This window comes from Taurulus bubalis (genome assembly GCF_910589615.1).
Source record: "Taurulus bubalis genome assembly, chromosome: 8".
NCBI lineage: Eukaryota > Metazoa > Chordata > Actinopteri > Perciformes > Cottidae > Taurulus > Taurulus bubalis.
Genome location: NC_136596.1, coordinates 350851 through 368442, shown reverse-complemented (window position 1 = coordinate 368442; position 17592 = coordinate 350851). Strand labels below are relative to the sequence as shown.

General features: G+C 46.2%; 1 protein-coding gene across 1 annotated transcript; it reads right to left on the bottom strand.

Moving 5' to 3' along the window:
- Positions 1–720: 720 nt before the first annotated feature.
- Positions 721–16921, bottom strand: snapc4 (small nuclear RNA activating complex, polypeptide 4). The gene is made up of 22 exons (XM_079222208.1): positions 16828–16921; positions 16058–16171; positions 15103–15143; positions 14642–14738; positions 14005–14036; positions 13806–13928; positions 13348–13488; positions 13172–13256; positions 9611–9692; positions 9317–9418; positions 8649–8721; positions 8402–8566; positions 8083–8233; positions 7038–7144; positions 6553–6647; positions 6131–6225; positions 5855–5958; positions 4021–5706; positions 3510–3917; positions 2752–3448; positions 1170–1444; positions 721–1074 (listed from the first exon to the last, which is right to left on the bottom strand). The coding sequence occupies exons 2-22, from the start codon at positions 16167–16169 to the stop codon at positions 988–990; spliced, it is 4758 nt and encodes a 1585-aa protein (XP_079078334.1). The 5' UTR covers positions 16170–16171; positions 16828–16921; the 3' UTR covers positions 721–987.
- Between the last annotated feature and the right edge of the window lie 671 nt (positions 16922–17592).

Below are 17592 nucleotides of genomic sequence, written 5' to 3'. Positions count from 1 at the left end.
CAGTCCTGTTATAATGAGACAGACTAAAGTTAGTACAGTCATGTTATAATGAGACAGACTAAAGTTAGTACAGTCCTCTGTTATAATGAGACAGACTAAAGTTAGTACAGTCCTGTTATATTGAGACAGACTAAAGTTAGTACAGTCCTGTTATAATGAGACAGACTAAAGTTAGTACAGTCATGTTATAATGAGACAGACTAAAGTTAGTACAGTCCTCTGTTATAATGAGACAGACTAAAGTTAGTACAGTCATGTTATAATGAGACAGACTAAAGTTAGTACAGTCATGTTATATTGAGACAGACTAAAGTTAGTACAGTCATGTTATAATGAGACAGACTAAAGTTAGTACAGTCATGTTATATTGAGACAGACTAAAGTTAGTACAGTCATGTTATATTGAGACAGACTAAAGTTAGTACAGTCATGTTATATTGAGACAGACTAAAGTTAGTACAGTCCTGTTATAATGAGACAGACTAAAGTTAGGACAGTCCTCTGTTATAATGAGACAGACTAAAGTTAGTACAGTCCTGTTATAATGAGACAGACTAAAGTTAGTACAGTCATGTTATATTGAGACAGACTAAAGTTAGTACAGTCATGTTATATTGAGACAGACTAAAGTTAGTACAGTCCTGTTATAATGAGACATGGTAAAGCGTCCTCACAGTCACAGGAGCCCACACAGCTTCATTTCTCATAACCTTTCTCTTTATTACAAATGAACCGGCTCATACTTACAGAACATTTTCTTTACAAAAGCTGAATTAAAAAAATAAACACGACAACCAACAATAACAACAACAAACATATTTTAGTGCAATGGTAGAACTTTTTCTGAGGTTCTTGAACGCGCCACAGAACTCGCAGCAGTGTTTTCTTTTTGTAAACTTTAGTTTGAACTCATCAACATGTGGAGCGAGGATCACTGAGAAGCTAAGCTAAGAAGCTAAGCTAAGAAGCTGAACATGTGACCCGTGGTCAACGGGACGGAGGCGCTCCAGCGCTGTGGATCCCTGAGAAGTGATTGGCTGGAGCTCCGGACCCGTCACACAGCAGCAAAGATCTCTGGAGTCAAGACAAAAGCCTCATATTTGATATCGTCTGTTTTTAAAGACATTTTTATCTCATATTTGTATTCGTGATGTCACTACTGAACTCACCTCGGCTCTCCTCTGCCTGCCTCTCTCTTTGATCTTCTTCAGCTCCTCCCCCTCCCTCTCCGCCTCCTTCTCCTCCTCATTGGTTGTGCAGGTCACGGTCTTCTCTCTGATTGGCTGCATGGTGGCCAGGAGGGCGGGGACAGTGAAGCAGGACAGGAAGCGGGCCTTCAGCAGCTGGTAGGCAGGGTTACCTGAGAAACGCTCTGCCACCAGCTGACGTAGCACCACCACAAGCTCCTCCTCCTCCTGCAGGAGGTCCGGGCTGACGGAGGGAGCTGCAACCAACATGAACACCACGGGATGAGTTCCGACACGCGGCATTGCATCACTAAACTGAATAATGATGAGGTCCGATGTTATCTTTTCAATGTTGTGGTGGAATTTATTATCACACACACACTCCAGGTATGTCAGGTACCCAATGTGTCAGGTAAGGTGCATGGTGTGTCAGGTAAGGTACCTGGTGTGTCAGGTAAGGTACCCGGCGTGTCAGGTAAGGTACCCGGTGTGTCAGGTAAGGTACCTGGTGTGTCAGGTAAGGTACCCGGCGTGTCAGGTAAGGTACCCGGTGTGTCAGGTAAGGTACCCGGTGTGTCAGGTATGGTGCCCGGTGTGTCAGGTAAGGTACCCGGTGTGTCAGGTAAGGTACCCGGTGTGTCAGGCAAGGTACCCGGTGTGTCAGGTAAGGTGCATGGTGTGTTAGGCAAGGTGCATGGTGTGTCAGGTAAGGTACCTGGTGTGTCAGGTAAGGTGCATGGTGTGTCAGGTACCCGGCGTGTCAGGTGAGGTACCCGGCGTCTCAGGTAAGGTACCCGGCGTGTCAGGTAAGGTGCATGGTGTGTCAGGTAAGGTACCTGGCGTGTCAGGTGTCAGGTAAGGTACTCGGCGTGTCAGGTAAGGTACCCGGTGTGTCAGGTAAGGTACCTGATGTGTCAGGTAAGGTGCATGGTGTGTCAGGTACCCGGCATGTCAGGTACCCGGCGTGTCAGGTACCCGGCGTGTCAGGTAAGGTACCTGGTGTGTCAGGTAAGGTGCATGGTGTGTCAGGTAAGGTGCATGGTGTGTCAGGTACCCGGCGTGTCAGGTAAGGTACCTGGCGTGTCAGGTAAGGTACCCGGTGTGTCAGGTAAGGTACCCGGTGTGTCAGGTAAGGTGCATGGTGTGTCAGGTAAGGTGCATGGTGTGTCAGGTAAGGTACCTGGCGTGTCAGGTAAGGTACCCGGTGTGTCAGGTAAGGTACCCGGTGTGTCAGGTAAGGTGCATGGTGTGTCAGGTAAGGTGCATGGTGTGTCAGGTACCCGTCGTGTCAGGTAAGGTACCTGGCGTGTCAGGTAAGGTACCCGGTGTGTCAGGTAAGGTACCCGGTGTGTCAGGTAAGGTACCCGGTGTGTCAGGTAAGGTGCATGGTGTGTCAGGTAAGGTGCATGGTGTGTCAGGTAAGGTGCATGGTGTGTCAGGTAAGGTACCCGGTGTGTCAGGTAAGGTGCATGGTGTGTCAGGTACCTGCTGTGTCAGGTAAGGTACCCGGTGTGTCAGGTAAGGTGCATGGTGTGTCAGGTAAGGTGCATGGTGTGTCAGGTACCTGGTGTGTGCCGGGGTGGTCCAAAGTCAGAGGTGGAGTCTGGCAGGTCTGGAGGCTGACTGGAAGTCCTCTTGCCGGGTGGTCTGGGTTTGGTTGGTGAGCGTTGGGGTTCGGTCCCTCGAGACAGCAGCTTCAGGGAGGATTTGGTGAGATACGTCTTGGACCGGAGAAGCGTACTGAGCGTGTTCAGGCTGCTGACAAAGGGCGGCAGGTAGGGAAGCGCCGCGGATGCTCCAGGCACCACCACCCCTCCCCGCCCGCTCAGCCAATCACACACGGCCTCCTGGGACTCCAGGAACATCAGGGAGGGGTCGAACTGCAACGAAGGGGGCTCCGCGCCCTTATATTGCATGAAGGGTTTGGGCTGAGGCTGGCAGGAGGGCAGGGTGAGAGGGTTTACGGGGGCAGACACAGCGGTGGGGGGGCCGACCAGCCGACTGGGCAAAACACACCCCGGTTGAGCTGGGAGGGGGGCGCTTGGTACCAACGTCAGCTGCAGGCCTTGGGCCGGGGCTTGTGCCAGCTGGACCAGCCCGCCAGGAGTCATGACCCACATTGACTGGCCAGGAAGTAAACGGAACCCAGGAAGACCAGTCACTGGCTTTTTCCGTATGACAACTTCCCGTTTAGGGAAAGACGAGCGAGAGCGCTTCTTGAGAGGAGAAGAAGAAGAAGTTCTCTTCTTCTTGGTTTCAGCCTAGAAACAAAAAGCACAGGAGGAGTAAGAGGAGGAGGACATACACACACACACACAGTACCTTGGATTCCTGTAGAGGTCTGGCCCTCTGAGTCGGGTTCCGAACCTTCTTTCCTTTCTCGATCACACCTGGACCTGGACCTTTGCCTGGGCCTGGACCTGGACCTGCCCCGCCCACACATTGGTCCGGCTGCTCCTTCCCCTTGCCCCGTGTCCTCCTGCAGCGCGGGGCTTTGGGAGGCGCGCTGGGGGCGGAGTCAGGGGGCGGTGGAACCGGATTTGAGCCCAGAGGACCCGGGAGGGGCCTGAAAGAGGTGTAGTGATGATCGTTGAGGACAGTAGCCAGGGAGCTGGAAGTGGAGGATGCAAGATGCTGGTGGGTCGGTATGGAGGGGGTCTGAGGTAACAGCTGGACGGAGGTCTGCGTTCTCTTTGGTGGAGAAGCAGCAGCTTTCTTGTTCTGGTCAGCCTGAAAGGAACCAGAGACCAGTTAGACCCACGTCCTCCCAGTAAGAGTTTAAACAATGAAGCTTAAAGTTATTTAAAGTTGATTAAAGTCGTGGTTTGGTTACCTCTCTGGCCTTCAGACTCGGCTTCCGAAGCCTCCGTCCTAATCTCTCTCCAATCAGACCGTCACTTGCTCCTCCCACATCTGCACATGCTCCTCCCACAACATTACTTGCCCCACCCACAAACCCCCCTTTCTGATCCTCTGCCACCTTTTGCCCCCGCCCTTTGGGGGACCTTGATATGAGACTTGACGGACTGGGGGCAGGACCAGGATTGGTGAGGGCAGGACCAGGGTTGGTGGGGGCAGGACCAGGACCAGGGTTGGTGGGGGCAGGACCAGGACCAGGGTTGGTGGGGGCAGAACCAGGATTGGTGAAGGCAGGACCAGGATTGGCGAGGGCAGGACCAGGACCAGGGTTGGTGGGGGCAGGACTAGGATTGGTGAAGGCAGGAACAGGATTGGTGAGGGTAGGACCAGGATTGGCGAAGGCAGGACCAGGATTGGTGAGGGTAGGACTAGGATTGGTGGAACAGGGTAAAGCAACCATCAGGTTGTGAGTCAAAGGCAGAGCTTTCTGGTGGGGAGCAGCAGAGCAGGTGGACGTGGCCTTCAGGGTCACTGGGATCACGGAGGCAGAGGGGCCACGAGGATGTGCAGGTGTCAGGGAGGTCAGGACCCCAACAGGAAGAGGTCTGTATGGGTTCATGAGCCCGATGGAGGACGAGAGAGGTTGTGAGACAGGATGAGGAATGAAGACAGCCTTAGGAAAGGACACGGAAGACATCCTAGGACGCATGTTAGGAGGCATCTGAAGAAGAACGGCGGGGCAATGGGGAGGAGGTTGCTGCAGCTGGTTCAGGATCTGCTCCTCCTTCGCGAGTCTCTTCTGCCTCAGAAGTTCTGCCACGCTGTTGTGCAGGTGCGAGGAAGGGATGAGCGTCGGCGCCGGAGGGTTCTTCCTCTGCTTGATCATCTCCTTACAGCCCACGGTGTCCACGCTCATGGTCTGGAGGAGCAGCAGGAAGACCGGCGTGGAAAGGAGCGGGGCGGCGCTTCCTCGCTCCCCCAGGGCCTCGGCCGCCGTGGCTCGGTGCACCTGGGGGATCAGCAGGTTGCCGATCCACGGCGTCAAAGCGGCTTGCAGCTCGTGGACCAGACCCGGGTCCGTCGCCCGGCTCAGGGGGCTCTGCTTGTCGGTGTGGATCTTCCTCGGGGCGGCGCTCCGGTCGCTGTACTTGCCCACCTGGCGGTGCAGGTGGGCTCGGAGCTGGTCGGGCGTCACCATCATCATGATGCTGCCGCGGCGCTCCGCCCTCAGCAGCTCTCTGGGAGCTGGTCCCACGACCACGGAGCGCCCAAACGGGCCCAGGATGGTGGACCGAACCGGAGTCTGGTCGTGGGCGAGTCCAGAAGAAGGTAACTCCACCGGCCGAAAGCTCAGGAAGCTGAAACAGTGTGCTTTTTCTGCAGGAATCCAGTCCTGCATGGAGGGGAAGGCATACTCCTCCTCCTCCTCCTCCTCTTCCTCAGTACTCTGCACTACCTCCTCCTGCACTACCTCCTCCTTCGTCTTCTTCTCTTCATCACTGTCCATGTACTGCACCTCCTCCTCCTCCTCCTCCTCGCTGCTCTCCTCCTTCACGGTCACTCGACGTTTCCTCTTCCTGGCCGGAGGAGTCGCTTTCTTCTTCTTCTTCTTCTTCTTCTTCTTCTTTCCTCCTGAAGTCTTTCTTGTGGTTTTAGCTTTCTGTTGACAGAGAACCAGTCCAGTAGTAGTATATTTTATTTATATATATATATATATATATATATATATATATATATATATATATATATATATATATATATATATATTTATTTATTTATTACACATAAGGGAGACCAGGTGAGTGTACCTGAGGACGAGGAGGTCGTGCTGGTCGGCTCAGTATCCTCCACTCTCTCATACACTGAGCGTCGTGACGATGAGGAATCTCTGCAGCAATCTTCGCCCAACGACCTGACACACACACACACACACACACACACACACACACACACACACACACACACACACACACACACACACACACACACACACACACACATATAATAAAATATAAATATATATTGTCATCAGTAATAAAGTCTACCTACAACACTACATTACCCATGAGCCTCTGCTCTCTTACCGACTCCGTGCTTCTCCACCAGCAGCTGCAGCAGCTGCTTCTCCTGCTGGTCGAACCGCCCTCTCTTGGTCTCCACCTTCAGACAGTCGTAATACCTGCACGCACACACGGGTCACTTCCTGTCTGAGCACACACGGGTCACTTCCTGTCTGAGCACACACACGGGTCACTTCCTGTCTGAGCACACACACGGGTCACTTCCTGTCTGAGCACACACGGGTCACTTCCTGTCTGAGCACACACACGGGTCACTTCCTGTCTGAGCACACACACGGGTCACTTCCTGTCTGAGCACACACACGGGTCACTTCCTGTCTGAGCACACACACGGGTCACTTCCTGTCTGAACACACACACGGGTCACTTCCTGTCTGAACACACCTGAGGACACGCACACCTGCTGTCGTCCAATCAGCTCTCACCTGTCTCTGCAGCTGCAGTCGGTTCGTCCTGGAACCTCAAACCGGATCCTCCACCAGTCCTTCTCCCCGAAGAGAGACACGGCACGCAGCAGCAGCTGAGAGACAGACAGGAGGACAGACAGACAGGAGGACAGACAGACACACAGACAGGAGGACAGACAGACAGGAGGACAGACAGCAGGACAGACAGGAGGACAGACGGACACACAGACAGGAGGACAGACAGCAGGACAGACAGGAGGACAGACGGACACACAGACAGCAGGACAGACAGGAAGACAGACAGACAGACAGACAGGAGGACAGAGTGAGTGAAAGCTTAATACAGATGATTGATTATCAATATTATACTGTAATATTGTTTATGTAACTCTGTAGACTTTGTGCCCTTATTTCAAGAAGACTACAACTCCCAGAGTTCATGAGGAGTCAGGAACAGACTACAAGAGCAGGTGTGTCCTCTGTAAGCCCCGCCCCCTGCCTACTTGGTCCTCCTCTTTGGTCCAGAAGCCTTTCTTCAGACTCGGGTCCAACACCTGGTTCCACCTGTAGATCAGCTGAGCCGGGTCTCGACCCTCCATGAAGTAACTCACTGAGAGACAGACGGGGGGTGGGAGACAGACGGGTGGAGAGAGACAGACGGGTGGAGAGAGACAGACGGGTGGAGAGAGACAGACGGATGGAGAGAGACAGACGGGTGGAGGGAGAGACAGACGGGTGAGAGAGACAGACGGGTGAGAGAGAGACAGACAGGTGGAGGGAGAGACAGACGGGTGGAGAGAGACAGATGGGTGGAGAGAGACAGACGGGTGAGAGAGACAGACGAGTGGAGACAGAGACGGGTGGAGGGAGACAGACGGGTGGAGGGAGACAGACAGCCGTCAGTGACGCACCAACGTGTGATGTCACAGTGTGAAGTCAGTGTGATGTCACAGTGTGAAGTCAGTGTGAAGTCAGTGTGATGTCAGTGTGATGTCACAGTGTGAAGTCAGTGTGAAGTCAGTGTGAAGTCAGTGTGATGTCAGTGTGAAGTCACAGTGTGAAGTCACAGTGTGATGTCAGTGTGAAGTCAGTGTGATGTCAGTGTGAAGTCACAGTGTGAAGTCACAGTGTGATGTCAGTGTGAAGTCACAGTGTGAAGTCAGTGTGATGTCACAGTGTGATGTCAGTGTGATGTCACAGTGTGATGTCAGTGTGAAGTCAGTGTGATGTCACAGTGTGAAGTCAGTGTGATTTCACAGTGTGAAGTCAGTGTGAAGTCAGTGTGAAGTCAGTGTGATTTCACAGTGTGAAGTCACAGTGTGAAGTCACAGTGTGATGTCAGTGTGAAGTCACAGTGTGAAGTCAGTGTGATGTCACAGTGTGATGTCACAGTGTGATGTCAGTGTGATGTCACAGTGTGATGTCAGTGTGAAGTCACAGTGTGAAGTCAGTGTGACGTCAGTGTGAAGTCAGTGTGATGTCACAGTGTGATGTCACAGTGTGATGTCACAGTGTGATGTCAGTGTGATGTCAGTGTGATGTCATTACTCTGCGTGTAGGGGATGAAGTTCCCGATCCTCATCTTGTCCACGAGCTCTCTGAGCAAAGTGTCCTCGTCCGGAGTCCAAGGGCCTCGTTTCAACGAGTCAGAGACGAACCGCTGGTACGTCTGGAGACACAGGAAGGCCGTCCTCCCCGTCTGAGAGACAGACAGGTGAGAGACAGACAGGTCAGAGACAGGTCAGAGACAGACAGACAGACAGACAGGTCAGAGACAGGTCAGAGATAGACAGACAGGTGAGAGACAGACAGGTCAGAGACAGGTCAGAGACAGACAGACGGGTGAGAGACAGACAGCTCTTCTCACCCCCAGCTCTGTAGCGATGGCGTCCCAGTGTCTCTCTCCATGTCTCCTGCTGACCTCCTTCAGCTGCTGCACCTCCTCCTGACTCCACTTCCCCTTGCTGATGGACGGGTGGAGGAAGTTCTGCCAGAAGCTGGAGATGTCCTCCGCCTCCCTCGTCCCTTCAAACTGAGGAGAGAGAGCAGAAGAGATCACTGTCTGTCTCGTGTTTCTGTAGTCTGGCGTGTGATTGGTTGATTTTTCGACTTACATCAATATTAGAAATTTTCGGCCAATCGTGTTCATCGTATCGATCACCAACCAGCTCGTTGTCCTTCTTCGCCCTGACCAATCAGAGACAGTCTCCCATTAAACACAGGTCATTCATTAGCATCCAGTGTATCTTCAGTAGCTAGCATAGACCTGCTAACGCTAGTGACTGGCGTGCCAACGCTAATGACTGATACGCTAATGACTGATACGCTAATGACTGATACGCTAGTGACTGATACGCTAATGACTGATACGCTAGTGACTGATACGCTAATGACTGATACGCTAATGACTGATACGCTAGTGACTGATACGCTAGTGACTGTATGCTAGTGACGGTATGTTAGTGACCGACACGCTAGTGACCCTTATGCTAGCGACCCTTATGCTAGCGACCCTTATGCTAGCGACTGATATGCTAGTGACGGTATGCGAGTGACTGACACGCTAATGACTGATACGCTAATGACTGATACGCTAATGACTGATACGCTAGTGACTGATATGCTAGTGACGGTATGCTAGTGACCAACACGCTAGTGACTGACACGCTAGTGACTGACACGCTAGTGACTGATACGTTAGTGACGATACTCGAGAGAGTCCACACACACACACACACACACACACACACACACACACACACACACACACACACACACACACCTGAGCAGCTCGATGTCTCTCTCCAGGCTCTCCATCTGCTGTCTGAACTGCTGCTTGTCGGTCTCCGCTGCTCTGGACAGCTTCTGGCTCAGGTAGTCCACCCTGAGACGGAGACGAGTCATGAGAACTACAAACCACTCAACTTCCTGTAGTGAGACTGAGGATGAGAACTACAAACTATGTGTATTGAAGTATTGAAGTAATGACGTGTTTAGTAATGTAGTATTGTAATAATAATAATCATAATAACAATAATAATGTAATAAGTAAGTAATAATAATAAAAAGATGTTACTTGGAGAGTTTAGGCTGGATGAGTCTCCTCAGGCTGTCTCTGGTAACGGAGTGGATCAACAGAGTCTTCTGCCAGCTCTCCCCTACAGATAGAATAGAAGATCTTTGACAAGTCGAGTCTTGGCCAATCAGCGTCTTCATGTTCCTCAAACTTGTTTTTAATGGAAGCTAGTCAGCTTGCTATCGCGTTAGCTAACATGTTTGGGTTGTGTATTGTCGTTAAAGTTCCGTTATGTTCCGTTACAGTTCAGTCTTGCTTGTAAAAAAACGTAACGTGATGAAACATGCCGTCACCACCCGGTCTGGTTCAGTTCACGCTGTCACTCGTTAACGTTAAACCGGCTCACCGGAGGATCTGGCTGCAGGTTTTTTTTTTATTTTTACTCAAAGTAGAATGAAGCAAATCACGTAGTTGGGCTTAGCCAACAACGTGACGTCGTGGTCATAAGAGACCCAGAATGAAAGAGTTTAAGGAAGAGGACGCTCTATATGGAGCAGTACAGCTTCCCTCTGTCCAGTATTTCATACATATTGATAAAGCAGGGTATGTAAATGCAGCCTCTGGAGGGATCAATTACAGTAAAGAGGGCTCACATTTGGCAGATGTAAAGCATACATGTGTATGTTTTTAGTGTTAGTCCATTTTGTTGTTTTAATGAACAGCTCAGGGATGTTCAAGGAGCAACCTGTTTGTGCTTTCTGAAGATGTTTTGCACTGTCACTTCTGTTTTTGAATAAAGGGTTGGAAATGAACGCTTTTTTGATTAAAAATGTTTTTATCCGATTCATCGATTAATCGAAAAAAGAATCAACCGATTAATCGATTATTAAAATAATCGTTAGGTGCAGCCCTACTACAGACACATGTGCATATACATGTATACTACAGACGCATGTGCATATATACACGTATACTACAGACACATGTGCATATATACATGTATACTACAGACACATGTGCATATATACACGTATACTACAGACACATGTGCATATATACATGTATACTACAGACGCATGTGCATATATACATGTATACTACAGACACATGTGCATATACATGTATACTACAGACGCATGTGCATATATACACGTATACTACAGACACATGTGCATATATACATGTATACTACAGACACATGTGCATATATACATGTATACTACAGACACATGTGCATATATACACGTATACTACAGACACATGTGCATATATACATGTATACTACAGACGCATGTGCATATATACACGTATACTACAGACACATGTGCATATATACATGTATACTACAGACACATGTGCATATACATGTATACTACAGACACATGTGTATATACATGTATACTACAGACACATGTGCATATATACATGTATACTACAGACACATGTGCATATACATGTATACTACAGACGCATGTGCATATATACACGTATACTACAGACACATGTGCATATATACATGTATACTACAGACACATGTGCATATACATGTATACTACAGACGCATGTGCATATATACACGTATACTACAGACACATGTGCATATATACATGTATACTACAGACACATGTGCATATACATGTATACTACAGACGCATGTGCATATATACATGTATACTACAGACACATGTGTATATACACGTATACTACAGACACATGTGCATATATACATGTATACTACAGACACATGTGCATATACATGTATACTACAGACGCATGTGCATATATACATGTATACTACAGACGCATGTGTATATACATGTATACTACAGACACGTGCATATACATGTATACTACAGACACGTGCATATCTACACGTATACTACAGACACATGTGCATATATACACGTATACTACAGACACATGTGCATATATACACGTATACTACAGACACATGTGCATATATACACGTATACTACAGACACATGTGCATATATACACGTATACTACAGACACATGTGCATATATACACGTATACTACAGACACATGTGTATATACATGTATACTACAGACACATGTGTATATATACATGTATACTACAGACACATGTGCATATATACATGTATACTACAGACACATGTGTATATATACATGTATACTACAGACACATGTGTATATACATGTATACTACAGACACATGTGCATATACATGTATACTAAAGACTCATGTGCATATATACATGTATACTACAGACACATGTGCATATATACATGTATACTACAGACACATGTGCATATATACATGTATACTACAGACACATGTGCATATACACGTATACTACAGACACATGTGCATATATACATGTATACTACAGACACATGTGCATATATACATGTATACTACAGACACATGTGCATATATACATGTATACTACAGACACATGTGCATATATACACGTATACTACAGACACATGTGCATATACATGTATACTACAGACACATGTGCATATATACATGTATACTACAGACACATGTGCATATACATGTATACTACAGACACATGTGCATATATACATGTATACTACAGACACATGTGCATATACATGTATACTACAGACACATGTGCATATACATGTATACTACAGACACATGTGCATATACATGTATACTACAGACACATGTGCATATATACACGTATACTACAGACACATGTGCATATATACATGTATACTACATACACATGTGCATATATACATGTATACTACAGACACATGTGCATATACATGTATACTACAGACACATGTGCATATATACATGTATACTACAGACACATGTGCATATACATGTATACTACAGACACATGTGCATATACATGTATACTACAGACACATGTGCATATACATGTATACTACAGACACATGTGCATATATACACGTATACTACAGACACATGTGCATATATACATGTATACTACATACACATGTGCATATATACATGTATACTACAGACACATGTGCATATACATGTATACTACAGACACATGTGCATATACATGTATACTACAGACACATGTGCATATATACACGTATACTACAGACACATGTGCATATATACATGTATACTACAGACACATGTGCATATATACATGTATACTACAGACACATGTGCATATATACATGTATACTACAGATACATGTGCATATATACACGTATACTACAGACACATGTGCATATATACATGTATACTACAGATACATGTGCATATATACACGTATACTACAGACACATGTGCATATATACATGTATACTACAGACACATGTGCATATATACACGTATACTACAGACACATGTGCATATATACACGTATACTACAGACACATGTGCATATATACATGTATACTACAGACACATGTGCATATATACATGTATACGACAGACACATGTGCATATATACATGTATACTACAGACACATGTGTATATACATGTATACTACAGACACATGTTCATATACATGTATACTACAGACACGTGCATATATACATGTATACTACAGACACATGTGCATATACACATGTATACTACAGACACATGTGCATATATACAGACTTCTTTGTTCTTACATCGTTTTACTTTCAGCTTCTTGTCGTCCAGACAACCAGTCATCCTGCTGGCCTTCTCCTTTGTCTCCTGATTGGCTGGAGGACCCTGGGGGCGGAGCAACAGAGCGTCTCATTGGTCTGCTGTTAACTGTGTCTGTCTGTGTGTGTCTGGGTCTGTGTGTGTCTGTGTTTCTTACCAGTCCTGTCAGTTTGTCCTTAAAGTATGGTTTGAGGAAGCGGCCCATGTACATGTTGATTGGCAGCTGGCAGGAGGGGTGGGCGGGCCGTTCCCTGGAGGACTCTCTGATTGGTCCAGACAGCTGAGTCACAAGCTCCTTCTACAGAGACAAACACGATACATACATTTAGTACTGACCTGTCGTCTGTGGTTGTGTGTCAGCACTGGCCTGTTGTCTGTGGTTGTGTGTCAGTACTGACCTGTTGTCTGTGATTGTGTGTCAGTACTGACCTGTTGTCTGTGGTTGTGTGTCAGTACTGACCTAATGTCTGTGGTTGTTTGTCAGTACTGATCTGTTGTCTGTGATTGTGTGTCAGTACTGACCTGTTGTCTGTGATTGTGTGTCAGCACTGACCCGCTGCCTGTGGTTGTTTGTCAGCACTGACCTGTTGTCTGTGGTTGTTTGTCAGCACTGACCTGTTGTCTGTGGTTGTGTGTCAGTAGTGTCTCCAGCTGGTCCAGGGTCTCTTGAACCACCTGCTGGTAGACGAGGTTCATCTGAAGACACGAGTCTGCTGACGGAGACAGACCCAGCTCACTCTGAACACAGACAGGCACAGACAGTTAGTATGACATTGACGTGTCTGTCTGTAGCTGATGTGAAGATATTACTGACCTCCTCGCTGCTGCTGCTGCTGTCGTCATCATCTGAATAGAACAAGAACAGACATGATGTGTCTCACCTTCAAAGGAGACCTACAGACAGTTACCTACAGACAGACAGTTACACAGTTACCTGACACACAGACAGTTACCTACAGACATAGAGTTACATACAGGCAGACAGACAGTTGCCTACTGACAGACAGTTACCTACAGACATAGAGTTACATACAGGCAGTCAGACAGTTGCCTACAGACAGACAGATACCTACAGACAGACAGTTGCCTACAGACAGACAGTTACCTAGAGACAGACAGCTGCCTACAGACAGACAGTTACCTGACACACAGACAGTTACCTGACACACAGACAGTTGGCTACAGACAGACAGTTGGCTACAGACAGACAGTTGGCTACACACAGACAGTTGCCTACAGACAGACAGTTACCTAGAGACAGACAGTTACCTGACACACAGACAGTTACCTGACACACAGACAGTTGGCTACAGACAGACAGTTGGCTACAGACAGACAGTTGCCTACAGACAGACAGTTACCTACAGACAGACAGTTGGCTACAGACATACAGTTACCTACAGACAGACAGTTGGCTACAGACAGACAGTTACCTACAGACAGACAGTTACCTGACACACAGACAGGACTATGTTGTCCCAGGACCTCCTCCAGGTTCTGGATCTCATTCTGGATCTTCTCTCTCTGAGCCAACAGACCTGCAGCACACTGAACACATCATTTATTATACAATATCATACTACAATAATATGTTATGTATTATTATTATAATGATATATTATTATTATTAAACATTATAGTATGTTATATTATAATGATATAATATTATTATTATATAATTGTTATATATTATAATAATATGATATGTTATATTATTATGTTATAATTATATAATATTATTATTATATTATGGTATTGTGTATTATATTATGGTATCACAGACATGACCACAGACTTGACCAAAGTAGTACAACAGACAGGACCACAGACAGGACTACAGACATGACTAGAGTAGTACAACAGACAGGTTTACAGACGATGCAAAGATCACTGATGAGTATGTCTGTGTTACCTGTCTCCCCTCCTCTAAATCATCACCATCGGATTCATCATCTGACAAGAAGCAAGAACAAAGGTCACATCTCAAGGTAACATCACAAGGTCACATCTCAAGGTAACATCTCAAGGTAACATCTCAAGGTCACATCTCAAGGTCACATCTCAAGGTAACATCTCAAGGTAACATCACAAGGTCACATCTCAAGGTAACATCTCAAGGTCACATCTCAAGGTAACATCACAAGGTCACATCTCAAGGTAACATCTCAAGGTAACATCTCAAGGTAACATCACAAGGTAACATCTCAAGGGAACATCTCAAGGTAACATCTCAAGGTAACATCACAAGGTAACATCTCAAGGGAACATCTCAAGGTAACATCACAAGGGAACATCACAAGGTAACATCTCAAGGGAACATCACAAGGTAACATCTCAAGGGAACATCTCAAGGGAACATCTCAAGGGAACATTACAAGGGAACATCTCAAGGGAACATCACAAGGTAACATCTCAAGGGAACATCACAAGGTAACATCTCAAGGGAACATCTCAAGGGAACATCTCAAGGGAACATCACAAGGTAACATCTCAAGGGAACATCACAAGGGAACATCTCAAGGTAACATCTCAAGGGAACATCTCAAGGGAACATCACAAGGTAACATCTCAAGGGAACATCACAGGGGAACATCTCAAGGTAACATCTCAAGGGAACATCACAAGGGAACATCTCAAGGTAACATCTCAAGGGAACATCACAAGGGAACATCTCAAGGTAACATCTCAAGGGAACATCACAAGGTAACATCTCAAGGGAACATCACAAGGGAACATCTCAAGGTAACATCTCAAGGGAACATCACAAGGGAACATCTCAAGGTAACATCTCAAGGTCACATTGTCAAGTCAACACTTCATAAAGGTGTCCCTTCACAAACAGGTCATCTCAGGTGACAGACAGGTACCTGTCTCACTGCTCAGCAGCTCCAGCTCAGTGTGTGTAGCAGACAGACTCTGTTCCAGCTGCTCCACCTGTCGCTGGATCCTGTCTCTCTCTGCAGACAGAGAGACAGACATGTCTGCACACACACACACACACACACACACACACACACACACACACACACACACACACACACACACACACAGGTCCTTTACTACTACAGTACTACCACAGTACTACTGCTACTGAGTACAGAGAGTACATCTGACGATGGAACTACTGCAGTATCTGTATTAGTAGTACTGGAGATAGTAGTGCAGTATCAGCAGTACTCACAGTACTACACAGTACTACTAGTAACATTAAGAGTAGTAGCTCACAGTACTACAGAGTGGTAACTCACAGTACTACATAGTAGTACTTTACAGTACTACATAGTAATACCTCACAGTACTACATAGTAGTACTTTAAAGTACTACATAGTAATACCTCACAGCACTACATAGTAGTACCTTAACAGTACTACATAGTGGTACGTTACAGTACTACATAGTGCTACTAGTAACGTTACGAGTAGTAACTCACAGTACTGGATAGTGGTGCATCACAGTACTACACAGTACTACATAGTGGTACATCACAGTACTACACAGTACTACTAGTAACGTTACGAGTAGTAACTCACAGTACTACATAGTGGTGCATCACAGTACTACACAGTACTACACAGTACTACTAGTAGGTACGTTAGCAGCTAGCCTGTGATGCTAGCATTAGCAGCTAACACAAACCTGTGTGTCCTGCAGCGGCTTCCGTCGCTTCTCTTTATCTGCGTTTCTTCATTAAAGTCAGTTTGTCTTTACTTTGTTTTTATTGTTATCACTTTCTACCTCCACGCGCCGCAGAGCTCCAATCAACGCAACGCTGTCGTTAACATATTACCCAGCATGCTTCGCGGCGGGATAACTTCCTTTCGCCGGTCAAACGCAGTTCCGGTTCAGATGTTTCACGCAAAGAGGTCCGGGTTGTGTTTCACACAAAGAGGTCCGGGTTGTGTTTCACGCAAAGAGGTCTGGGTTGTGTTTCCTGCCGGTGACCAGAATCGTATTTACACTGATGACGAACACACGGAACTCCACGCGAGCCGCGCGCCAACGTGTGCACCCTTTATTTTCTTCCCCGCGATTTCACTTCCGGTCGTTTCCTGTTTGGTTCCCCGGGAACATTTTCTATCCACGTGACCAAAGTACTCTGTTTTTACATATATATATATATATATATAATATAATTATGATATATAATATATATGTATATATATTACATATAATATCATATATGATATCATATATATATATATATATATATATATATATATATATGCATATATATATATATATATATATATATATATATATATATATATGCATATATGCATATATATATATATATATATATATATATATATATATATATATATATGCATATATGCATATATATATATATATATATATATGCATATATATATATATATATATGCATATATGCATATATATATA

Coding starts and splice junctions, on each gene's coding strand:
- snapc4 (XM_079222208.1), bottom strand. CDS start 16,169: ATGTCTGTCTCTCTGTCTGCAGAGAGAGACAGGATCCAGCGACAGGTG. Junction 13,257..13,347: donor AGGACAAACTGACAGGACTG/GTAAGAAACACA, acceptor CTCCGCCCCCAG/GGTCCTCCAGCCAATCAGGA. Junction 5,707..5,854: donor CACGACCTCCTCGTCCTCAG/GTACACTCACCT, acceptor CTCTGTCAACAG/AAAGCTAAAACCACAAGAAA.